Raw genomic sequence first — 26405 nt, forward strand, 5'->3', positions numbered from 1 at the left:
TCACTTTCTTAATGGTATCCTTTGAAAAACGTAAGTTTTTAATTTTGATGGATTCCAATTTATTTATTTATTTATTTATTTTTCTTTGGTTGCTTGTACTTTTGGCATCATGTGTAAGAAAACATTGCTTAATCCAAGATATGCTCCTACGTTTTTTCTGTTTTGTAGTTTTAGCTCTTACATTTAGGTTTTGATCCATTTGAATTAATTTTTGTATATGGTATGAGGTATGGGTGTAAATTCATTCTTTTGTATGTGGATATTCTGTTATCCCAGCACCATTTGTTGAAGTCTTTTCTTTTCCCATTGAATGGTCTTGATGCAAATGGATTGATCATAAATGTAAAGGCTTATTTCTGGACTCTCAATTCTATTCTGTTGATCTATGTCTGTCCTCATGCCAGTACCACATTTGTCTTGAAGAATGTTGCTTGGTAGTAAGCTTTGAAATTGAGAAGTGTGAGTTCTCTGGCTCTCTTCTTAATTTTCAAGATTGTTTTGGCTATTATGTATCTCTTGCATTTTCGTATGAATTTTAGGATTAGCTTATCAGTTTCTGCAGAAATGGTAGCTGGATTTTGATAAAGATTGCATTTAATCTGTAGATCAAATTGGGAAGTGTTAAGTGTCTTAACACATTGTTTCTAATCCATAAATACAGGATGTCTTTCTGTTTATCTTGTGTAATTTCTTTCATTGCTATTTTGTATTTAAGGTTCTTTTTAATCTTGAATGCAGAGGTTGAATTTATTTCTTGCTATGCCCTATAAATCACAGTCTTTTTGTCATAAGGACTAATCTCATGAATGATAGAATCGGTGCTTCTATACCTGATAAAAAGTCTGGTGTACAGGCTTTTTTTAGGATATATGATGAGTCCTCAGGAAAGAAGACATTCTTAAGGGGCATCGATGACCCTTGTAACTATGGAGGCCTGCCCTGAGGGGAATCTGGCTTCTGCGGAAGTACTCTGAGTTTCTGAATTTCCCTGCTCTTTACAGACCCCAAAGATCTACGCAATTAATATGTTCTTTTAAATTGTTCTCTTGACATGCTAAATTACTAGACTGAAATGAAAAATTTAATACAAATGTAAAGTAACCTCTCAGTTATTCAAGAAGTTTTAAAGCTGAATTTAAATGTTTCTGTGTCACTGTTTCAAATTAATCGGAAGGTGATGAGTTTGGAACCTACCAAAACTGAATTCCACAGATTTTTGTTTCATATATTTAGGTACTTTGTAGGTGATTATGATAGAGGAGATCATATTAGAAGTCTGATTCTTAACCCTCAGTATTCTGTTCAGTAAACCACTTTCCAGCTGGGTTTATATTAATACTTTCCTGTAAAGCGTGTTCAGTTAAAACTGATCAAGATATTTGTAGATTACATTATATATATATATATATATATATATATATATATTTAAAATATTTATTTGGTTGCGCTGTATCTTAGTTGCTGCTCGTGGGTTCCTTAGTTGCGGCTTGCTGGCTCCTTAGTTGTGGCACGCAGTCTCCTTTGTTGTGGCATGTGAACTGTTAGTTGCGACATGCATGTGGGATCTAGTTCCCTGACCAGGGATCGAACCTGGGCCCCCAGCTTTGGGAGCGTGGAGTCTTTAACCACTGTGCCACCAGGAAAGTCGCAGATTAATATATATTTAAAATTGTAATTTTTTTTCTAATCTGAAGGGCCAGTTTCGCGATTGAGGAGTGTTGCTGCATTTTTATATTTAATAGAGCAAACTTTTATTATTTGGATGAGAACAGCCCTTGATTATGTACAATGTAATTAGTACTGATGTAAAGGAAATTACTCTTATTTAATGCTAAGGAAAAGGAAAGTGAATCAAAGAGGACCTGTGACTGAATGGAATCAAGAATAGCACAACTTGTGTATGTATCTGGGTGTATAAAATACCCAGATACATACACACACACATATATATCAGTATAAATAAGAAAGAAAAATATAGAACATAAGAGTATAAGTTGAAGGTGTGAAATTTATTATATGATGGCAAAAACCTCAGTAGACTGTTTCAGTTTTCGAGAGGGTTTGTGTAGTAAATAGTAAAGTTTTATTTACTAGGGTAACACATTTTTATGTTTACAAAAGTAATAAACTATTACAAAAATTCAGGCAACATAGCATTCTGACTTAAAGAAACAATATTTTGGTGTATCTAATCAGTTTTCTGTGTGTAAATACATGTATGAGGGGACACAGAAAATTACATAATCACATTATTTGAAGACTGCTTCCCTCCCCTAATATATATTTTAGGTATTTTCAATGTCTGTACACATAGATCCATCTCATCCTTTTTTTTTTTTTTTTAATTATTTATTTTGGCTGCGTTGGGTCTTCATTGCTGCACACGGGCTTTCTCTAGTTGCGGCGAGCGGGGGCTACTCTTCGTTGCAGTGCGCGGGCTTCTCACCGCGGTGGCTTCTCTTGTTGAGGAGCACGAGCTCTAGGCCGCATGGGCTTCAGTAGTTGTGGCTTGTGGGCTCTAGAGCACAGGCTCAGTAGTTGTGGCGTACAGGCTTAGTTGCTCTGTGGCATGTGGGATTTTCCCGAACCGGGGCTCGAACCCGTGTCCCCTGCATTGGCAGGTGGATTCTTAACCACTGTGCCACCAGGGAAATCCCCATCTCATTCTTCTGAATGGCTTTAGAATGTTCTGGATGTACATTTGATTTATTCTCATTTTTTTTATCTTACAAAAGTAACACATTGACCATTCTTTTACGTATGGTTGCATTTTTTTAATGTAAGTAACATATTTATTTAATTATGTTAGATGTATATACAAGTATTATTGTTTTAGAGAATAAGGGGGAATAACAAACTGGATTTGGGCTTACTCCCTAGGAATGGACATACGGAATAAGGAACCTTTACACAGTATCAAAATGTATGGCAGGGCTTTCAACAAGAAAACTGTGGCAGAAGGATTAATCAGCATAGTAGTTCTATGATTTACCAAAGGCCCACTCCTCATCTTGACACCTTGTATGTGGATGCTGCTGTGGCCCTCATAGGGAGCCATTAGCTTTGGGCTTTGTTATAAATTAGCTTCCAGGGATCTGATCAGAGATTCCTGGAGAAGATCCACTCTTCTGCCTAAAGAGGGCCAAACCATATGACTGGGCAGTTTTTTTTGTTTGTTTGTTTTTGTTTTTTTTTAATTGGAATATAGTCGTTTTACAATGTTGTGTTAGTTTCTACTCTACAGCGGGGTGGAGTTTCCTGTGCTATACAGCAGGTTCTTATTAGTTATCTATTTTATACATATTAGTGTATATATGTCAATCCCAATCTCCCAATTCATCCCACCCTCCCCCACCCCCAGCTGCTTTCCTCCCTTGGTGTCCATACGTTTGTTCTCTACTTCTGTATCTCTATTTCTGCCTTGCAAACCGGTTCATCTGTACCATTTTTCTAGATTCCACATACGTGCGTTAACATACGATATTTGTTTTTCTCTTTCTGACTTACTTCACTCTGTATGACAGTCTCTAGGTCCTTCCACGTCTCTACAAATGATCCAATTTCGTTCCTTTTTATGGCCGAGTAATATTCCATTGTATATATATACCACATCTTCTTTATCCATTCGTCTGTTGATGGACATTTAGGTTGCTTCCATGACCTGGCTATTGTAAATAGTGCTACAATGAACACTGTGGTACATGACTCTTTTTGAATTATGGTTTTCTCTGGGTATATGCTCAGTAGTAGGATTGCTGGGTCGTATGGTAGTTCTATTTTTAGTTTTTTAAGGAACCTCCATACTGTTCTCCATAGTGGCTGTATCAATTTACATTCCCACCAACAGTGCAAGAGGGTTCCCTTTTCTCCACACCCTCTCTAGCATTTACTGTTTGTAGATTTTCTGATGATGCCCATTCTATAACCAGTGTGAGGTGATGCCTCGTTGTAGTTTTGATTTGCATTTCCCTAATAATTAGTGATGTTGAGCAGCTTTTCATGTGCCTCTTGGCCATCTGTATGTCTTCTTTGGAGAAATATCTGGTTTGATCTCCTGCACATTTTTTGATTGGGTTGTTTGTTTTTCTGACATAGAGCTGCATGAGCTGTTTGTATATTTTGGAGATTAATCCCTTGTCGGTTGCTTTATTTGCAAACATATTTATCCCATTCTCTTGGTTGTCTTTCTGTTTTGTTTATGGTTTCCTTTGTTGTGAAAAAGCTTTTAAGTATTGTCGATTTTTGTTGTTATTTTTGTTACTAAAGGAGGTGGATTAAAAAAGATATTGCTGCAATTTATGTCAGAGAGTGTTCTGCATATGTTTTACTCTAAGAGTTTTATAGTATCCGAATCCTTTCATCCCTGGGATAAATCCCACTTGATCATGGTTTATGATCCTTTTAATGTATTGTTGGATTCTGTTTGCTAGTATTTTGCTGAGGGTTTTTGCTTCTATATTCATCAGTGATATTGGTCTGTAATTTTCCTTTTTTGTAGTATCTTTCTCTGGTTTTGGTATCAGGGTGATGGTGGCCTCATAGAATGAGTTTGGGAGGTTTCCTTCCTCTGCAATTTTTTGGAAGAGTTTGAGAAGGATGGGTGTTAGCTCTTCTCTAAATGTTTGAAAGAATTCACCTGTGAAGCCGTCTGGTCCTGGACTTTTGTTTGTTGGAAGATTTTTAATCACAGTTTCAATTTCATTACTTGTGATTGGTCTGTTCATATTTTCTGTTTCTTCCTGGTTCAGTCTTAGAAGGTTATACCTTTCTAAGAATTTGTCCATTTCTTCCAGGTTGTCCATTTTATTGGCATAGAGTTGCTTATAGTAGTCTCTTAGGATGCTTTGTATTTCTGCGGTGTCTGTTTTAACTCCTCGTTCATTTCTAATTTTATTGATTTGAGTCCTCTCCCTCTTTTTCTTGATGGGTCTGGCTAAAGGTTTATCAATTTTGTTTATCTTCTCAAAAAACCAGCTTTTAGTTTTATTGATCTTTGCTATTGTTTTCTTTGTTTCTATTTCATTTATTTCTCCTCTGATCTTTATGATTTCTTTCCTTCTACTAACTTTGGGTTTTGTTTGTTCTTTCTCTAGTTCCTTTAGGTGTAAGGTTAGATTGTTTATTCGATAGTTCTCTTGTTTCTTGAGGTAGGATTGTATTGCTATAAACTTCCCTCTTAGAACTGCTTTTGCTGCATCCCATAGGTTTTGGATCGTCGTCTGTTCATTGTCATTTGTCTCTAGGTATTTTTTAATTTCCTCTTTGATTTCTTCAGTGATCTCTTGGTTATTTAGTAATGTATTGTTTAGCCTCCATTTGTTTGTGTTTTTTATGGTTTTTTTTCCTGTAATTTATTTCTAATCTCATAGTGTTGTGGTCAGAAAAGATGCTTGATATGATTTCAATTTTCTTAAATTTACTGAGGCTTGTTTTGTGACCCAAGATGTGATCTGTCCTGGAGAATGTTCTGTGTGCCCTTGAGAAGAAAGTGTAATCTGCTGTTTTCGGATGGACTGTCCTATAAATATCAGTTAAATCTATGTGGTCTATTGTGGCATTGAAAGCTTGTGTTTCCTTATTAATTTTCTGTCTGGATGATTTGTCCATTGGTGTAAGTTGAGGTGTTAAAATCCCCCGCTATTATTGTGTTACTGTCGATTTCCTCTTTTATAGCTGTTAGCATTTGCCTTATGTAGTGAGGTGCTTCTTTGTTGGGTGCATGTATATTTATAATTGTTATATCTTCTTCTTGGATTGATCCCTTGATCATTATGTAGTGTCCTTCCTTGTCTCTTGTAATGTTTTTTATTTTAAAGTCTATTTTATCTGATATGAGTATAGCTACTCCAGCTTTCTTTTGATTTCCATTTGCATGGAATATCTTTTTCCATCCCCTCAGTTTCAGTGTGTATGTGTCCCTAGGTCTGAAGTGGGACTCTTGTAGACAGCATATATATGGGTCTTGTTTTTGTATCCATTCAGCCAGTCTGTGTCTTTTGGTTGGAGCATTTAATCCATTCACATTTAAGGTAAGTATCGATATATATGTTCCTATTACCATTTTCTTAATTGTTTTGGGTTTGTTTTTGTAGGTCGTTTTCTTCTCTTGTGTTTCCCACTTAGAGACGTTCCTTTAGCATTTGTTGTAGAGCTGGTTTGGTGGTGCTGAATTCTCTTAGCTTTTGCTTGTTTGTAAAGCTTTTGATTTCTCCGTCGAATCTGAATGAGATCCTTCCTGGGTAGAGTATTCTTGGTTGTAGGTTCTTCCCTTCCATCACTTTAAATATGTCGTGCCACCCCCTTCTGGCTTGCAGAGTTTCTGCTGAGAAATCAGCTGTTAACCTTATGGGAGTTCCCTTGTATGTTGTCATTTTTCCCTTGTTGCTTTAATAATTTTTCTTTGTCTTTAATTTTGTCGGTTTGATTATCATGTGTCTCGGCGTGTTTCTGCTTGGGTTTATCCTGCCTGGAACTCTCTGTGCTTCCTGGACTTGGGCCTATTTCCTTTCCCATGTTAGGGACGTTTTTGACCAAAATCTCTTCAAATATTTTCTTGGGTCCTTTCTCTCTCTCTTCTTCTGGGACTCCTATAATGTGAATGTTGGTGTGTTTAATGTTGTCCCAGTGGTCTCTTAGGCTGTCTTCATTTCTTTTCATTCTTTTTTCTTTATTCTGTTCTGCAGCAGTGAATTCCACCATTCTGTCTCCCAGGTCACGTATCCTTTCTTCTGCCTCAGTTATTCTGCTGTTGATTCCTTCTAGTGTGTTTTTCATTTCAGTTATTTTATTGTTCATCTCTGTTTGTTCTTTAATTCGTCTAGGTTTTTGTTCTTTAATTCTTTTAGATCTTTGTTGAACATTTCTTGCATCTTCTCGATGTTTGACTCCATTCTTTTTCCGAGGTCCTGAATCATCTTCAGTATCATTATTCAGAATTCATTTCCTGGAAGGTTGCCTATCTCCACTTCATTTAGTTGTTTTTCTGGGGTTTTATCTTGTTCCTTCATCTGGGACATAGTCCTCCGCCTTTTCATTTTGTCTGTCTTTCTGTGATTGTGGTTTTCATTCTGCAGGCTGCAGGATTGTAATTCTTCTTCTGTCTGTCCTCTCTCTGGTTGCATTAAGTAAAGTTTCCTGTAGAATGAATTCTTAGAATTGACGAGTCAAACGTTATAGACATTTACCATTTTATTAGAAAATACTAAATTCCCCTGGATAAAAGTGGTACCAGATTATTGAGTTAATTACAGTTATAAATACCTCTTCCTCTGTTTTCTTCCATCATCATGAAAATGTATCTCATTAGATGTTCATTTTATGTTGGTTGATCAACTAATTTTTAAATGGTGATATTGAGCCTCTTTCTCTCTTTTTAAAAATGCCATTCATGCTTTGTTAATTGCCTTTCAATGTCCTTTGCCCACTTCTCTGTTGGGCTTTTACAGTTCTTTTCTGTTGTCTTAAGACTAACTGGCTGTTTAGTCAGATAAATTTAGGTTTGATTTCTAGCTTCACTCCAGTTAGATGAAAGATTTTAGTAGGATACTTCAGCCAGCTTGTTAAGTTTTAAAAAATAATTTTATTTTGAAATAATTTCACTTCCTGAAATGCTGCAAGGATAATACAGATAACTCCTATACACTTTACTCAGATTTACTGGCTTTTAACATTTTGTCACATTTGTTTAATCATTCTTTGTGTATGTGTGTTTGTATACTTCTTTTTTTGATCCATTTGAAAGTGGATTACATACCTCATTCCTTTTTACATTGTATAGTTTTTAATACTTCAGTGTCTATTTCCTAAGAACAAGTATCTTTTTTTTAACATATCCATCAGTTTGCTAACTATTTCCACATCATGCCACACAAATTTATGTTATTTGTACAGGACAGTGGGTTACATGGAGAAGACTGCTTGAGGCTGAAGGGTTAGGCATTAATGTGTTGGCATACATATAATCCATTTGTACCATAGTAGTCTGCTGTGGCACAATTGGGAAGCCTTGACTTAAGCTCCACGTTATTTCATCTGTAAATATTTTTTCATCTGTAGAATGGTGATTTTAATAGCACTTATCTATTAGGATTGTTATGAGGATTAAATGATATATTTTATGTTATGCTTATAGCACATGGCAAACTAACAAATAAGCTTTTGGTTTTATTGGGAAAGTAAACTGTCACAGGTTACAAATACTGCTCCTGGTTTTTTTTTTAGCAGTATTGAAACTTAAAAAAAAATCTTATATGATAAAAATTGTTATCTTTATTTTTATGGCTGTTGTCTTTTAAGCAAACTTGGAGCGGGGTTTTCTACCCCAAAGTGATCAACTAGCTATTTATGTTTTCACTGGATATTTTTATGGATCCAGTATTTTATATTTAAATCTTTGATTCATTTAGAATATATCTTGGTATTTAGAAATTGAGGTGGAGATTAACTGTAATTTTTAATAGAAATACAGGATATTTAAAATCAAAATGACTCATTACCCTTGTATGGTTAAATGACTTTTCACTTAAATATACTTCTTTTATCTAGCCCCTTATTCATTATTCTGGCAAATTCTTAGTCATTCTTCAAGAATTCACTCAAACATCATGTTTTTGAGGAAGCCTTATTTCTGTTAGATTCTATATGAGATTGTCCGTCCATGAAGACAATATACTCTTACTCAGATTCATATCTTCAGGACTTTCCACAGTATCTAAACATAGTAGATATGTAATAGTTTTTGAAAAGGTGACTAGGTGTTTCTAAATAGTACATTAAACGGTTCTATGAAAAATGGATCCAATAAATTGCCTGTAGATTTATCTTTTTAGTTCGTTGTGTTAAAGATTGGTCCCTTCATTTTCTATTTGTTTAACATTCCATTTTTTGATAGTGTTAACTTACCATGTTGAATTATCTTGAATTCTAAATTAGTACGGTTCAAAGTAACAAGACATTGTTACATAACAAGCAAAAGAAAGAATAATAGAGGTATTGTCTGTGAGTAAGGATATGGATGATCGTCCTTTAATTCGTTGCTCTTATATTTGGGAAGCAAGTATCTGAATTTAATTAGAATCTATTTAAGAAGTAATAAAAACTTGCATTCTACATGGAGTATGAATTGTCATGCATTTGGTCTGAATCATATTTAAGCATTTGGTTTTGTGAATTGAGTTTTTTGAAGTCTGATGTAAGCATGTGATAACTTAGGATTTTTCTTAATTGAAAAATTTAAAGTTCTCTGGGATGAAATGATGTGTAGGCTAGTGAGAGAGGGAAGAATAAAAAAACATCCCCACAGTTTCTGGCCTAAGTCACTGGGGAGATGTTACCTTTTACTGGGAAGGTTTTTGGGAGCAGGGTAGAGTAGTGTATAGTGGTTAAAAATTAAGGATTTAGTATTTGAAATATTAGTTTTTAGATGCCTGTGATTTTTATAAGTTAAGGTTTCAATTAGGCAATTCAACAATACTAACTAGGAACTTTGAGATTTCTAGTCTGGGAATATAAACATATCAATGGCAGTTTGGTAATTTCTGCCTTGGGAATGACAGTATCCTAGGGAATAAATAGAGAATGAGAGGAGAGGGCCTAAAAACATCTTGAGATACACAGCATTTATTTTAGAGAATGAGTAGAGGATGAGGAGTCAATGAAAGAGACTAAAAAAGTGATAGTGAGGTAGGAAGAAAACAAGGAGTGAGGGATATAGGGGATGCTAAGACAGAGTATTACAAGAATGAGAGAAACTTTTGAATGATGCTGAGAAGTCTAGTCAGGTAATGTTAGACAAGTACCCATTGGAGAGGCAACATGAAGAGGCAAGGGTGGATCTCATACTGGAGTGAATTGAATAATGAATGAAAAGCAAGGAAGTGGCAACTCTTTTAAGAAGTATGCTTGACTATGCAATAGAAGTGGTAGCTGAATGGGAATATGGGGTTAGTGCAAGTGTGTGTGTGTTTGTGTTTAAAGTGTGGTAATCTTTAAAGTGTGGTAGACTTCGCTTGCATGTTCATGGGAATGATCTAGTGTAAAAGAGATTAATGATCTGCACTGTCCAGTATGGTAGCTGTTTGCCACGTGTGGCTGTTTAAATTAACCTGAAATAAAATTAAAAATTCATTTCCTCAGTTGCATCAACCACATTTCAGGTGCTCAGTAGCCACGTGTGGTTAGTGGCTACCATACTGAACGGTGTAGGTGTAGGACATTTCTACCATTGCAGATAGTTCTATTGGACACTGCTGTGTTAGAGAGAAAGAGGATAACCAAAGATTGTGACAGAGTGGGATCCAAAGGACCTGTGTGAGTGATATTTACATTTGATAGAAAGAAATAGACTTCCTCCATTGTAATAGGAGCAGATCAGATAAATGTAGTTTTGGTGGCAAGATAATCAGACAATCTCTTTTTGTCATTTTCTATTTCTGAGTGAAATATTTTGAGAGTTATGAGCTGAGAGTTTGTGTGTTGGATGTGGGGGAGGGGTGGAGAAGGACAGGTGGGAGAAGGTGGTTTGAAAGTACTCAGGGGAGGGATTCACTAGAGAGGCTAAGAGGACTGCTGGCAATGCTGACTCCCCATTTGAGGCTGATGATCAAGAATTTGTAGTTTTACCAGTTTACTCAGTTTTCCTTACTAGCACTCAGCTGCATGTGTACAGGCATGGAGAAGATAAATGTGTGTTCACCCAGGATTGTGAATTTGCCAGGTGACTGCAGGGAATGAGAGGTGTAAGAGAGGGTATTAGCAAGGGAGTGATTATAGTAATGATCTGTGGAATTATAAGCTAGATTAAAGAAGGAAAAATGAAAAGGGATCAATGAGGGTAGTGGTGGGGTTGATGCATTGAAGTTTATGATAAAGTCAAATAGTTTTTGCCATGGGACACTTGACCAAGGCAACTGGAAAGTTAAAAGGTTATTGTCAGGATAAGGTGTCTGAATTTTGTCTTTTTCTTAAGGTGGGGGTAAGGGAGTAGGAGTGGGAGTAGGGATAATGTTGTTTCTTGTGGGGATGGGCAGTTAAGGTCAGGATCTGACTATAGGAATAGGGGTTGTGGTTAAGGGATTTTGCGATCAAGATGTTGGATTGGTTGTGCATGTTAAGATGTTGAAGTTAACTGAGAAAAACTGAGCCAGTATTCAAGTCTTCTGTGATGGAGGGGAAGTGACCAGGAGGTCAAAAATTACTTCAGCAAGGAGAGGGAGGAAGAACTAAAAGGGGACTAACGGTGACTGATAAAACGAGAGTGTGATGTGTATGAGAATAAAGAAAAGGTTACAAAGAGGGAGTGGTGTTCTTATCCCCAAACTCCAGTCAATGTAGTTTAATACCTGAAAGGATATAGGTGTCCGCGGGTTAACACATCTTATGTGGGAGAGTTGTTGGACTAAAGCTGGTCAATAGCTGCCTATGTAAGGCAGTCCAGTGTTTGTTCTTTAAACTCTTGTTTTGTCCTGCAAAGCACTGTTTTTGCTTTTCATAGCTTAATTGTTTTTCTGGTATCTGGAGTTGTGGTTGAAGGGGTAGCTTAGGGTAGAACAGCTGTTTATAAGTATGGATCATTTGTAAATTAGGGAAAGCCTATATATTTTTTGAAAGGGTCTTGTTCCTCTGCCAAAAGGTTATGAAAAGCACTGTTTTGGAGTCTCATACACCTGGGTTTACATACTGACCCTAAAATGAATTCGTTTTCTGAACTTAGATAGTCAGTCATAACCTCCCTGAACCTAAAATTTCATTGTCTATAAAATGGGACAAGGCTGTCCACAGGATTTTTGTGAGGATTTGAAAAACATACATGTCTCATGCTTTACATCTTCTTTTTAGTTATAAACGAGCACCTTGATATTGGACATAACGGTGTTTCCTGTTTTTGTTTTTTCTATATGATTTCTATTGATACTTGAGGTTTCAGGTTCAATAATGACTTAAAAACGTGCGATGTTTTGTAGCACCTTGTTCTCTGTTTACATACAGAACCAGATGGGAGTTCAAAATGTAGATTTAATAACAAACTCAATTGTTTTTTGTTTTTTTTTTTAAACAGGGCTGATGGAGTTATGAGAACAATGAACACAGAAAAACTCCTAAAAACTGTACCAATTATTCAAAATCAAATGGATGCCCTTCTTGATTTTAATGTAAGTTGATTGCATAAATGCTTTTATAATTTGAGATTTTAAAAATTATATCATTTTAATTGGTCAGAGTTTTTATTCTCAAGTTATCGTAGACTAATTTTTTCACACTAATATCCTATTTGCCTAAGGATTTTCTATAAATGTGGTCCCAAATCAGATTACTTTCCATTTTTATAATTGTTTTAGATTTACTCTGATTTCTTTGGTGGTGCTTCTCTAACCCCCAAATTATAGGGTATACAAGCTAAAGAAAGTGATGGAGAGATGAAGAGATTGGTGTGAAAATCTACTTCCTTTTGATAATGGTTTTTAGATATTAAAAATGTATAAAGATTTTCTTTATGATGAGCTAACTTAATATTTCAATTTTTGTCTGCATTGTAGATCTCAAAGCATGACAGTTATTGAGAAATAAAGGGAAGTTCAAATATGCTTGTAACAACATGTTATATAGCTATTGCCCAAGGACGTTGTGTTCCCTGGGATTTTTGTTTTAATGACTGTTACTTGAACCAAGTTGCCAGCTTTGTCATTTGTTTGTAATATGTTAGGTGTTAGCATTTACAAGTCTTTTCTTTTTTGGTGCATCTAGCTTAAAGACATTGTATTTTAGAGCTTGTAAGTGCAAGTTAGTGATTGGAACTGTGACAGTTTTATGCTGAAATTGATTTTCCTTTAATGATGTGCTATTAGTTGGTAGTCTTTAAGCTTCTGGAGGGCAGGGACCAGGTCTTCTTTTTCCCTGCTGTGTCCCCATTGTCGGTAGTGTGTGGCACATAGATAGTGTTCAGTAAACATTCAATAAATGAATCCTGAAGGTGCTTTATAGACTAGAACAGGTTCTCAAACTAGTATTTTTTTATAGGCTTGTGAACTGAGAACATTTTTAAATGGTTGCAAATAATAAAAAGAATATTTTTACATTTTTAAATAGTTGCAAATAATAAAAAAAAAAGAATATTTTTAACAGGTGAAAAGTATATGAAGTTTATTTTTCAGTGTCCACAATAGTGTTTTTAGAACAGGCTCATTGGTTACATGTTGTCTGTGGCTGCTTTTTTTGATGTAATAACGGGGCTGAGTAGTTGTGACAGAGACCATATGGCCTGCAAGTCTAAAATACTCACGATCAGGCCCTTTACAAAAAAGTTTGCTGGCCCCTAGTCTAGATGACAGGGAATTAATGTAACTACTGAGCTTTATTTTGGTTTTTATAGAGAAAGGGTCCAACCATGAATTTTTTTTTTCACTTAATTTATTGTGGGTACCTTTATAAAATTGCATATTCTTTTCAGTGTCTATTATACTGCATTGTGTGTAACAACTTATCTGATCCTCCTGTTGATAAGTATTTAGGGTATTTTGGTTTTTTAATTCAGAAAATAAATGGAGAAAAAAAACAGAAGAGGGAGGGACACTACATACTCTGTGTGTGTTAGATAATAGTGTATCTACACATTTATAAACCTATTTCTATAGGGTTAATGCCTAGAAAAAGAATTTGGTGGTTCAAGGACATAAACATTTAAATGTTTTTTTTTTTAAGGAATACTAACTTTATTTATTTATTTTTTAATTTATTTTGGCTGCGTTGGGTCTTCATTGTTGCGCGGGGGCTTTCTGTAGTTGGGGCGAGCCAGGGCTACTCTTCGTCATGGTGCGTGGGCTTCTCATTGCGGTGGCTTCTCTTGTTGCGGAGCACTGTCTCTAGGTGTGTGTGCTTCAGTAGTTGCCGAGTGTGGCCTCAGTAGTTGCAGCTCACAGGTTCAGTAGTTGTGGTGCCCGGGCTCAGTAGTTGTGGCTCATGGGCTGTAGAACACAGGCTCAGTAGTTGTGGCGCATGGGCTGTAGAACACAGGCTCAGTAGTTGTGGCGCATGGGCTTAGTTGCTCTGCGGCATGTGGGATCTTCCCGGACCAGGGATCAAACCCGTGTCCCCTGCATTGGCAGGTGGATTCTTAACCACTGCGCCACCAGGGAAGTCCCAACATTTAAATTTTTAAGAAATTTAAATTTTAAATATTGCCAACTTAACACTCCAAAAGGGTTGAGCCAGTCACTTGTCAATAGGTGCCTGTTTTTCTTCATCCTTATCTGTATAGAATAATATCTTGGTTTTGATTATCTTGATACCTACTAGTCTGGTGCTCAAGAAAGGATAGTTCAGTAATTTAATTTGATTATTTTAATTTACTTGATCAGTGAAGTTGAACTTCTTTTCACATGTTATTAGCTATATGTATTTTTTATTTTGTGAATTGTCTTATAGAATTCTCTCTATAATGGAAGTCAACCTTGTCAGATATTCTGCAAATATTTACCAGTTGGTTGCTTACCGTTCAGCTTTGTGCTTATATTTTTCTATACCTAACAAGGTAACTATCATGTACTTAGATATCTAAAAAGGAATTTAAGATAAATTTGGTTTATCCTTTTGATTCTTTCTTTAAGATAAAACTAAAGGTATTTCTTGTATTTCTTGGTAAACAAATAAGTGCTTTTTTTGTTAAAACATAATTCACTAATAATAATAAATATTGATCATTTATTTGTAAAGTACTGCATCAGGCTCTTTACACTCAATATATCATTTAATTCTCCCAGTAACCGTGTGAGGTAGAAATATTATTATAACCATTTTGAAGGTGAGCTTGTTTGTAATATTGGGAAAAGTTATATTTTTTTAAAAAAAAAGTATATTCTGCCTAGCTTAACTCGGTGCCTTGGTGATTGTAGTAGCCATTTAATAAATATTTTTTGATTTAAAAATATTCAGTAAATTCTTCATGTCTCAGAGTGAACTTCTACCTAGAAATGGGCTTTATTTTGCAATTAGAAGTATTTAATATTGAAATGAACTTAAAAGACTTTTGAGATGTAGCCTAAGAATTTCAAGAGTTAAAGGGTACTTTTGTTCTCAGTGACTTATTTCTGAACTAAATTGAATGTTGTAGGATTTGTGTTTGTAGCTTTTAAATAAATCTGAACTCTTTGATCAAGATTTTTGCACTATATGGCTATAACTCTGATTGCTAGAGATCAATGTCTTCCTCTCATACACCTAAATGTTTGAATTCATTGTATTTTAATTTGAAGGAAGTAATTGTCATTTTAAAACAAAACATTAGCTAATCTTCCTTTTTTTTTTTTCCAGGTTAATAGCAATGAACTTACAAATGGGGTAATAAATGCTGCCTTCATGCTCCTGTTCAAAGATGCCATTAGACTGTTTGCAGCATACAATGAAGGAATTATTAACCTGTTGGGTAAATATTTCTATAGTTTAATAACATTTTATTTCTTATCTTGTGTCATATAGTAAATAATATTGTCTAAGTTGTTACTTAAAGCTGCCTAAAAATCCACTGAGATATAGTCATTCATTGTAACAATTTGGAGAAAAGAGTTTTATATCTGACTACACATGCTAAGTGATTAAATACTTATACAACTAGAATGTTCAGCTAGATGAATTTTGTATTTTTTAGATATATCTTTTTTTCTATCAGTTTTATTATTTTTAGAAATACAAAAATTTCATAAAAATTAAGTTAGAATTTTCTGTCTCAGGAAAATCATTTCCTCACAATTTACTCCAAAATGAACTTTAACTGTAAAATTGGTATTTTTTTCTAAACTTAATTTTCAGATTGCTAATTATTTTAAAATAATTAAACACGCATTTTTAAGGATGCTTTTTACTTTTGAGGCATTTTAGGAATGTGATGCTTTACTGTGTATTCAGTATATATGGAATGCAGTTAATTTTGCCTAGAGATGCTAATTTTTTTTAATGGGATTTGGTTGGAGTAGACAATTAACAGTCTGCAAAGTGTGCCAAAGTATCAAGTGTCAGATGTCAAATATTCCAATGTAATTGTTCTCCCTTTTCAGTACTTTTTTTTTTAGAATTTATTTAAATTTGTTTTTCATAGGCTGGCTTAACACAGACTCATTCAGGGATGCTTTAATCTATGGAGATAGGGAAATAGGGTTTTTTTTTTTTTAACAAGTGAAAAATGGAAAGTTTTCTTTTCTACAAAGTTTTGGAAGGCATAGTCTCCCACCCTGTGATTGGTGTAAATTAAGCTCTTTACTGCTGTTTATATATTAAGTTAAATTGGCTTTCCAAGTGACATTTGGACATGGAAAAGTTGCCATCTTTCTTTCTTTTTTTTTTTTTAAATTAATTTATTTATTTTTGGCTACGTTGGGTGTTCGTTGCTGCGCGCGGGCTTTCTCTAGTTGCGGTGAGCAGGGGCTACTCTTTGTTGTGGTGCGCAGGCTTCTCGTTGCAGCGGCTTCTCTTGTTGAGGAGCATGAGCTCTAGGAGCGTGGGCTTCAGTAGTTGTGGCACACGGGCTCAGTAGTTGTGGCTCACGGGCTTAGTTGCTCCGTGGCATGTGGGATTTTCCCGGACCAGGGATCGAACCCATGTCTCCTGCATTGGCAGGCGGATTCTTAACCACTGCGCCACCAGGGAAGGCCCCATCTTTCTTTATCATTAGCAAGAATATTTGGAAATAGATGTTAGCACTGTTTTAAATGGAGTCAAATGTGATCTGTATTAACATGCAAGTATATATTTAGGGAATTGTGAGGGAAGAAATATTGTAGAACATACTAGTAATATGAGTAAAGTCATAATTTCTTAATTTTTAATATAACAGCATCTCTATTTTAATTTGCTTTAAATATCTAAGCTTATTTAACACTATTTTTTCTGTAGGGTGAATGTGTTCTCTGAGACATCAATATAATCTCTTTGGAGCTGTTTTAAATCTTTTTCCTTTTTGAGTGTTATATTTTGAAGTGAATAAAAGTATATTTACATCTACTTTTGGCAGAAAAATATTTCGATATGAAAAAGAACCAGTGCAAAGAAGGTCTTGACATCTATAAGAAGTTCCTGACTAGGATGACAAGAATCTCAGAGTTTCTCAAAGTTGCAGAGGTAAACTGTCTTTAAATGACTGTATCTCTTAAGTTGCTTTTTTTGTCTTTAAGTGTGCATTTCAAAGAAATCAGTCTATATCCAAGTGAAAGAAGTGTCTTAAGTATAGTAAGGTATATATTCAATTATATCACTATGCTATATTGAATTCTGTGCTATGGTATGAATATGATATAATATTGAATAAAAAATATCCTGTATATTTAATTCAGTATTGAATACTGAAAGGTAATCTATTTCTAAATTGTTTATTTCTCTATGAAATCAGGTAGGTGGCAGTGACTTTTATGTTTGGAATTGGCCATGTATTGTAGAAGATTTATTCTATTCAATATGGTAGAGAATATTCTATGTTAGTGCAAGTCTCTTTTCTCCAGCGAGAGTTGCAGCTGGACCCACATGGTTCAAAATGTTTTGTTCCCTTCAGAAGTGAATATAGTGCATTTATTGTTTGTCATTGATTATGAAAACCATGTAGGTTTTCATGTAGGTTATAGAATAGTCTAATTTTATAAAATCTGTTTAAAAAATAATTTTCTGAGACTGTCACAGAAGGTAGTTGTGGTAATGCTTGTGGGCATTAATTATCTTGCTTGCACAGAGGCAGCACTTAAAGTGTTTTTGTTTGTTTTCCCTTTCTCTGCCCTCTATGCATTAGCACCAGAGGTGTCTTGCTAGGATAATTCTAGAAGATGAATAGACCATATAACTGATGAATAACATCCAAGTAGTTAATCTGAAACTAGCAAGTTGGTGATTCTAGCTCTATTACCATAGTGATGTTTTATTCTGTAGCAGATGGAATAGGATAGAAGAGAATGATGAGACCTTTGAAGAAAATAGCTTTGTGGTGTTAATCAGCTATTTTATGAAGTGTACTGAAATTTATTTTGGATTTAAAGTATCTCTCAAGGAGAAATCAATGTTTTTTCCCCCATTTCTTTAGGGTCAGTCACATACTAAAACCAGAAAAAGGTAGTGTTTATGCTATGATTCTAGTAAATTCTTTAAATAAAGTTTTAATTTGTTGGCTTTTCCCTTTGGCTTCTTTTGTTCTTTTATGAGGTGGTCTTTGGGCTAGCAATTTCATTATGAGACCTTAGTTCTTGGAGTAAAGACACAAATAACTGGGACTTCCCTGGTGGCGCAATGGTTAAGAATATGCCTGCCAATGCAGGGGACACAGGTTTGATCCCTGGTCCGGGAAGATCCCACATGCTGCAGAGCAGCTAAGCCCGTGTGCCACAACTACAGAGCCTGCGCTCTAGAGCCCGCGAGCCACAACTACTGGGCCTGCGTGCCTAGAGCCCATGCTCCGCAGCAAGAGAAGCCCTGCAATGAGAAGCCCGCGCACCGCAACAAAGGGTAGACCCCGCTGCCCGCAACTAGAGAAAGCCCACACGCAGCAACGAAGACACAGCGCAACCAAAAATAAAAATAAATAAAGTTAAAATGATACTTAAAAAAAAAAAAGACGCAAGTAACCTTTTCAAATGTGTTTGAAGAGGACAAATATATCAATTAGTGATTAGCTCTTAAGATCTTAGTATGAATTATTTTATCAAATTTTCTACTGGTATCATTCTGGGACTGGCCCTTGAGAGGTTGAGAAAAGGAAGAGAGAATGATTAGAAAATGAAATATAGTCATATAGTCATGGGAGGGAAAAGAATTTTTAAATTTGGGTGTTGGAATAAATAGGAATGGTTTTTATCTTTTTTGTTAGAAATTACCTAGTACCTGAACATCATGAAAGTGTATGGAGATTGCTTTGTGGGGACAGTTATATCCTGGTTAAATATCACTTGGTATTTGTATAAAACCTGACCTGCTTGAGTGAACATAGGTTTTAAAAATTGTTATCTGTGGTGATTGCCAGGGAAAGCATACTATATGGAGAGAGAGTCATTGTCATTAGGTTTGTTCCTTAACTTCTTCTTATGCCCCAGGGGACTTGTTCATGGTCAGCCTTTCTCATTCTTGGTGTAATGTTTTTGTCATAGAAGTGATGGATTTTTCAGATTGTGACAAGGTAGTTTATATAGGTGCTTAGAAGATGTGGAGATGGTAACTTAGTAGCCTTGTTGAATTTCCAACTCTTGTTCCCCTCCTGTTAGAACTTTTAGAGCCATCAGACAACATCTGAGTCCTTGGAAGTACTGAATGATATCTGTGGGGATTAAATATTCTTCTAATTTTAAAGAATTCTTTCTAAAATATTGCTCATAGTACTAGTCATAAATGTCATTTTCTAAATTTTACTTATAAAACACCCTATTGTAATTTTATCTATTAAATACAATGCTGCTTCTTCTTACAGCAAGTTGGAATTGACAGAGGTGATATACCAGACCTTTCACAGGTAAGTATTGTTATAATACCAATCACTGTCTGCTATATTCTGCTAGGTGTGAAGGGTACAAAGATGAATAATATGCAGCCCCTGCTGTCAAGGAGATCAGTGTAATTTTTCTTGACAAATTTTAACATTTTGATATATTGCTGACAATTGTTCTAACATTATTACCGTATAAAATCTACTCATCTCTTATATTGGTGGAGCTAGCCACTACTCTACTATTCCTTTAGTTTATTCTCTTTAATCTCTCTTTGTTTCTCATCATTATCATTATCAAAAAGAAAAAAGAAAGAACGAACTGAACTTAGAGAATGGTATTTTAAAAACAAAATTTTCAGTATACTATTGGTAGAGAATTATCTTATACAGGATTTATTTTTCCTGTTTTAAACCTTCCACTTTGGCTCTTTGACTCAGGTAAATATATTAAATTGGGATAAACCTCAAAACATGATGCTGGGTTAAGAGAGCAGGCTTTGTCTAAGTTTGAGTCCTGGCTGTTCCACTAGCTGGCCCTGTGATTTGGGGAAGTTACTCTCTATGCTTCAGTCTCATCTCTAAAATGCAGATACTACAATACCCATCTCATTAGGTAGTTGGGAGGATTAAATGAGTTAATACCTAAAAAACATTTAGAGCATTAAGTACTCAATGTTAGCTATTATAATATTATTTTTATCATCATTATCTTCTAAAAATTTCTGGGAAGGAAACTTTAAACCTGAAGTTCTGGCCTTTTCTGGTGTTTGTTGACTGAGTATTAAGAATGAAGGTACCTGGCATAAACTATCCTTATGTATCAAGGTTCTTACTGTTTTTCTCTGTACTCACTTGTTCTGATTCATCCCTTTGATCACCAGGCTAAGAGTATGCACTAGATCTAGTTATGGATTGTATGTAAGTAAAAAATTTCTGCATATGCCCACATGAGATAATTGACGTCATTAAGATTAAGCACATTACTGTAGGCTAAATGTGAGAAGAGGCATTGTTTGAACAATATGTAGTATAAGCTGATTTGGCAGTTTCAGGTACGCCATTACCCCATTTGTCATGTGAGCTTCACCTATCTTTGTTTAAAAAGCATCAGCCTCAGGCCAGACTGTTATCATGTGTCTGTACTTTAATATTCATGGTATTGTGATTGGGTAGGGTTGGCCAGCCTCTGACCCTCCGTCCCTCCCTCTTCATTGATGATCTCTGAATGATTCAGAAAATTTTCAAGTGAATTAAAACAAAGCTTTTTATACTTTAGGGAAGATGGTAGTTAAACACAAGAGAGGAAATTTGAGATTATTTATTCTTTTTTTGTTTGTTATAAATTGCTCTTTTTAGGATGTGAAGCATCACATTTCCTTCACTCTTTGTAATGTGGGTTTGACTTTTAAAGAATAGCCAGATACATTTAGAAGGGATTTGGGAAATAGTTTATTAATTATCATAACTAGGTAGTTTAATATTTGTAAGCACAGCTTAAACCCTTCAGAAAAAAATAAAGTACAGTTTAAATGACCACAGTTTTAATTTAGGATTCTGTAGCATAGTAGTTAGTATCTAGGCTTTCAGATCGGACAAACCTTGCACACTATGTTAGCTCCTGCTATGTATCAGATATGTGATCTGGGGCAAGTTGCTTAATTTTCAGTTTCAGGTTGTTTATTTGTAAAATGGATATGTAGTGTCTTTCTCATAGAGTCAGTGATTACATACAATGTAGGTTGCACAGTGCCTGTGCTGTTACAGGAGCTTTTAAAATGTTAACCGCTATTGTTAACATTCTCATCATCATCTCCGACAATAGCTCTTGGGACAGTAGTTGGCCTGCTGATTTGTTGGGGTTGAGGGAGTGCACATGTGTTCTCAGATCAACGAAGAAGTCAGTGTTTTCTACCATATCTTTCTTGTGCTAAGGTCTTGATATGTAGAGAGAAAATACAGGATGAAGGAAATTGTTCAGGTCATAATTGGCAGAGAAGTTGGCTAGTATTGTCTCTTCCAACTGCTTTTGGATGCCTGTAATTGAGAAACTCTATCTGAAATCCTAAAGAATATTTGATGTAAGTGAATGCCACTGATGTATTTGCTTCACTTAAAAATAGTGAACAATTCCTTTTCAGGTCACAGAAAAGATTTCCTTTTGAAAGTAATTAACTGTTCATATTAAGTTGAGATTTGACGTGTAGACTGAGGGTTTAAAGCTAGTCTTCAAAAAAAATTGAGGTAAATATCTATTTGAATGAGGATTGATAACCATTAACACTTGTGTAATCAACACCCCATTCAAGATATAAATCAGTTCCACCACCCCAATCCTCCTGTCCCCCTCCAGTCACTCCCTAATCCGCTCCACACAAATCACTATTTTGAATTCTAATAGAATAATTTGTATCAGATTTTGAATTTAATATAAATGGAATCATGCAACTATTTTCATATCTGGCTTCTTTTGCTCATCATAATGTTTTGAGATCTGTCCATATTGTTGAATATACCATTGATTAATTCTTTTTAATTGCTGAATAGTATTCCATCATGTGAATTTACCACAATTTTGTTTATCTATTTTCTAAATTGGAAAATTTGGAAATTTTTGGATTATTTGCAGTTTTTTAACTATCATAAATAAAGCTGCTTAAAACATTCTTGAACAAGTCTTGCGGAGATAACGTTTGTCTCTCTCTTGAATAAATAGCTAGGAATAGAATTGGGTAATTAAGGTAGTTGTATATTTAACTTTATTTTTTTTAAAAACCCATAGCTTTTTTCAAGGGTGGATGTACTCCCACCAGCATTGTATGACAGTTGCATTTGTTCTGTATCTTCATCAACATTTGATATTACTAGTCTATCTAACTTTAACCATTCTAAGTGGGTAAGAAGTTATATCTCACAGTGATTTCAATTTGTGTTTCCTTGATGTTAGTCTTCAGTTTCATTTGTCAATAACTATTCAGAAATAGTGTTTGGACATTTTCAATTACTCAGTGAGTAGTTATTAAGTCCCAGGACCATGCTCAACAGTATGTCTGTTTTTTAGGGTTGTGTTTCTATTTAAAATTTAAGTTAAATATAGAAAATTCTAAGATTCTCTTAGTGTTTCATGTTCACATAGTCTTAGTTTTTATATCTTTATGTTTGTTAATACTCCTTACCAGGTCATGCTTATGTAATAAAAATAATAGTGTCATTCTTAGGTGGCTGAAACTACACTGTTAATTAGATCATGAAGAATATACCTATGTATTTTTATTGCTCTCCTGTGTTAGACGATACTTGATTTATTTTGACAAAGGAAAGTCTTAATATTTGTACAATTTTAGGCCCCCAGCAGTCTTCTTGATGCTTTGGAGCAACATTTAGCTTCCTTGGAAGGAAAGAAAATCAAAGATTCTACAGCTGCAAGCAGGTACATTATTCTTTGTGGGGCAAAGAACAGTAGTGATGTTTCTGAGAAAGTAGATGAGTCTAGCTGCAAGTTCCAAGTTATTGAACTTCTCTTTGTCTTGATTTAACCATTTGTAAGTTGGTTTAATAATAGTATCAACCTCAGAGAGTTGCTGTTAAGGATTAACACGTAAGTTTTTGGGATAGTTCCTAATTTTCAGTAAATGTCAGCATCTGTTAAGATGATGGCAGTGAAAACTGCGTGGTTTAGAATGGTGTTCACAGTGTCAGTATTTCTCTTAAAGATGAAATGCATAGGTTCATATGGTGTATTATAATTACAAGATGCCTTTTTTACAGATTTGACTAACCCTCACAATAGCCCTGTGAAGTATGCAGTAGTAATTCTGGGACTCAATCCTAGGATGTCTGACATAAGATTTCATCATCTTTCTCTAATGCCAGTTCATGGGGTTGATTGTGGACATACTTTAGTCATTCTATTAGACTTTTAGCTGATTTCCAAGACCAAGACCAGCAAATTGAAAGTAATACAGATCATCGCTTATTGACCTTGTAATGTGATTTTTGTCTTGGTTAGTAACTTGAGTAATTCTCATGTTTTCTTATGAAGATTTCCTTTTAGCAGGATGAAGAAAAAATTTGTATGAAGTATAATGAGAACTCTCCTTCTTTTTGATTGTTTCGGAACTTTTTTTTTTAGCAACAAAATTTAAGTAATTTGTAAAGGAAAATGTCATTACTGGATTTTAATGCTTTTTAATTGCAGATTTGTTCTTTGAATTTTCTAGCAGGTTTTTAGAAGTATAAGCCAAGTTATGAGGCCCGATTATTTGGGAAAGTAATGAAAAATATAGCCAGGTAGCTCAGGTACACCGATATACCTCATATGTTTTTTAACATAAAATTTTCTGGGTTTCTTGTATTTCTTCACAACAGTATTACTCTTCCTTTGTCTTCTGAGTTATATCTTTATATTGGCTCATTTATAAAATTGATTTTACATAAAATTTAGTTTTTCCACTTGCGTGCTTAGAGTAGAAATTAATGGTGTTTGGTGTGTGAGAAAAGGAAAATTAATAGCAGTCACTGAGGAGTAGTTTCCTGTTAGAATTCTTTACCACACATGTTTATTTTGCCTAGAATTAACATTTGGGAATTAAATGTTGGGGTTTATGATCTGGATAAGGTTTTGATATAAGGGAAGTGAGGTGGTTTGCTGTGAATCCACCAGTAAGGGATGATGCATTGTGCATATATAATATGTTTGAAAAGAATATTCTAGCTTGGCAAAAGGGTAGCAGACAGAAAGGGGGTGCCAGATGGACCAGTGACTGGAATGAAACTGATCTTCCTTTGAGAGAACCTGTGGGTCCTCTGGGAATGACATCTTTGGGTGTTATTATAAGGGAAACATACCTAGACATACATTATTTATTGCTGGTACTTATGTTTTAGTATTCTGTAGTAGTACTGCCAAACCCAGGCTGTAAATTAGCAGAAGATCATTTCCTATGAGAAATTCAATACTTTTTACCTGTCAGGGTTTTCCTAGAAGTATGTGAGCTCTTCTCTAATTGCATTGGTTCCCTACCTTGGGGCTTGGAAGAGGCAACGTCCCTCACCTTTACTGTGAACCCTTTCCAAAGTCTAACACTTACTTTAAAAAAATAAATGAATGTATGTGTAGATCAACTAATTTCTAATAATCCTCTGGGTCAGTGGGTAGAATATTTCATCTGAAGTACAGGTTTTGACTCCATACGTTTAGTTCATAATTATGGTGCCTCTCTATGGCTAGCTTGCTAGACCATTTCATAACCAGTGAAATAAATGTTTGGCAAAAAACCAAATTACCTTTGTCTGATTATCCTAGGGCGACAACACTTTCCAACGCAGTCTCTTCCCTGGCAAGCACTGGCCTGTCTCTTACCAAAGTGGATGAAAGGGAAAAGCAGGCAGCATTAGAGGAAGAACAGGCTCGTTTAAAAGCTTTAAAGGTAGGTGTGTGCATTCTCTTTATTTGGAAAAACAAGTATAGGAGTTTATAAAGTAATTGGGACTTCTGTACAGACTAACAGTATTTAATAAATATTTGTACAAATGGGGTGAAATTCAGTAGTCTAATTTTTCATCCTGACATTGAATGACTGGCAAAACAGGGAATACCTTTCTGCTATCAAAACAAAATTAGAAAATGCTTTTTTTTTTCAGAGGCCATACAAACAAATCTGGTTTCTGGATTCCTTATGGTAGTTCCCTTTCTCAACAGGAGCAGCGCCTAAAAGAACTTGCAAAGAAACCTCATACCTCTTTAACAACTGCAGCCTCTCCTGTGTCCACCTCAGCAGGAGGTATAATGACTGCACCAGCCATTGACATATTTTCTACCCCTAGTTCTTCTAACAGGTAGGTGGAGTGGTTAATGATTACCTTTGAATACTTAGGCTTAAAGACTTCTAACAGAAATTTTGCAGAGTTTTTCAGGTTTAGTTTGATACATGATTTTGTAATCATAAATCCACACAAAGGAGGTAGTGATAAATGGTGGTAGTGGTATAATAGCTAAATATAAAGTGATAGACTTTATATTTCGAATGTTTAAGAAATGGGATATGGCTAAATGATAGACTTATACCAATTGGAAAGGTGGTGGGTTAGTTCTGGGCAACCGTTTCATTGTAAAAAAAATTAACTATAGTTAAACACATTTGTGAAGTGTCTAATGGTTCAAGACCCTGTGTATAACTCTTAGATATGTATGTATGATATGTATTTCAGGATATCCTTTCACTGGATGTTAAATGTTTTTCATTTCTAGTCCCTGGTGTTAAACTCAGTAATCTGGAACACAATAAGAGTTTAGTTGCCAGATTTCTGTGGTATTGAAGCCTACCAGCCCAACTTCAAGCTACTTAACAATAGGAATATTATATTTCCAGGCAAATTAGAATAACTGGATTTTTCTAAATTCCTCCTATGTTTTACCTCAGAGTGGTTTAGAGAAGTTTGAAATTCAGATTCTGGTTTGAATCCTGGTTCATTTATTTCTTAATCTTTTTTTTTTTTTTTTAAAACCTCAGTTTCCAAGCAAGGTAACGTATGGTATAGGTCAGTGGTTCTCAGTCTTTACCTAACATTAGAATCACCTGGAGGGTTTATTAAACCACAGATTTCTGAGCCCCGCCTGTAGGGTAAGGCCCAAGAATTTTCATTTCTGCCAGGGTCACAGGATCACTAGTATAGGGTTTAACACAGTGCTTAGTGCATGGTAAATGCTACATAGAGAGTGATAGGGTGTTTTGTTTGCTTGTTTTTCTTTGATTTTGTTGTTGTTGCTGTTTATTTTATTAACTCATCCTTAAACGGTCTTCCCTTCCACCTACCGACTCCCTTCACAGCTCAGTGTAACTTTTACTAACTCAGCTGCTACCTGCTCCCTAAAGTCTTAGTAGATGTTGAATTTAGCTATGTGTTTCTCTTTCAGCTTTATCTTTTTGTTTGTTTTGATTTTTGTATAATACTTCCTTAGTCCCCA

At 35.1% G+C, this 26405-nt stretch overlaps 1 protein-coding gene across 6 annotated transcripts in view; it reads left to right on the top strand.

The window, feature by feature from the left end:
- PICALM (phosphatidylinositol binding clathrin assembly protein) overlaps positions 1-26405 on the top strand; it is a 106322-nt gene that overhangs the window by 42514 nt on the left and 37403 nt on the right. For all 6 annotated transcript variants that reach the window (XM_061204060.1, XM_061204061.1, XM_061204056.1 and 3 more), the window contains exons 5-11: positions 12056-12149; positions 15304-15415; positions 16997-17103; positions 19424-19465; positions 22783-22868; positions 24744-24867; positions 25140-25276. In XM_061204060.1, coding sequence (XP_061060043.1) covers positions 12056-12149; positions 15304-15415; positions 16997-17103; positions 19424-19465; positions 22783-22868; positions 24744-24867; positions 25140-25276 — 702 coding nt within the window. The remainder of the gene's footprint in view (positions 1-12055; positions 12150-15303; positions 15416-16996; positions 17104-19423; positions 19466-22782; positions 22869-24743; positions 24868-25139; positions 25277-26405) is intronic.

The sequence above is a fragment of the Eubalaena glacialis genome, chromosome 10 (genome assembly GCF_028564815.1).
Source record: "Eubalaena glacialis isolate mEubGla1 chromosome 10, mEubGla1.1.hap2.+ XY, whole genome shotgun sequence".
Taxonomy (NCBI): domain Eukaryota; kingdom Metazoa; phylum Chordata; class Mammalia; order Artiodactyla; family Balaenidae; genus Eubalaena; species Eubalaena glacialis.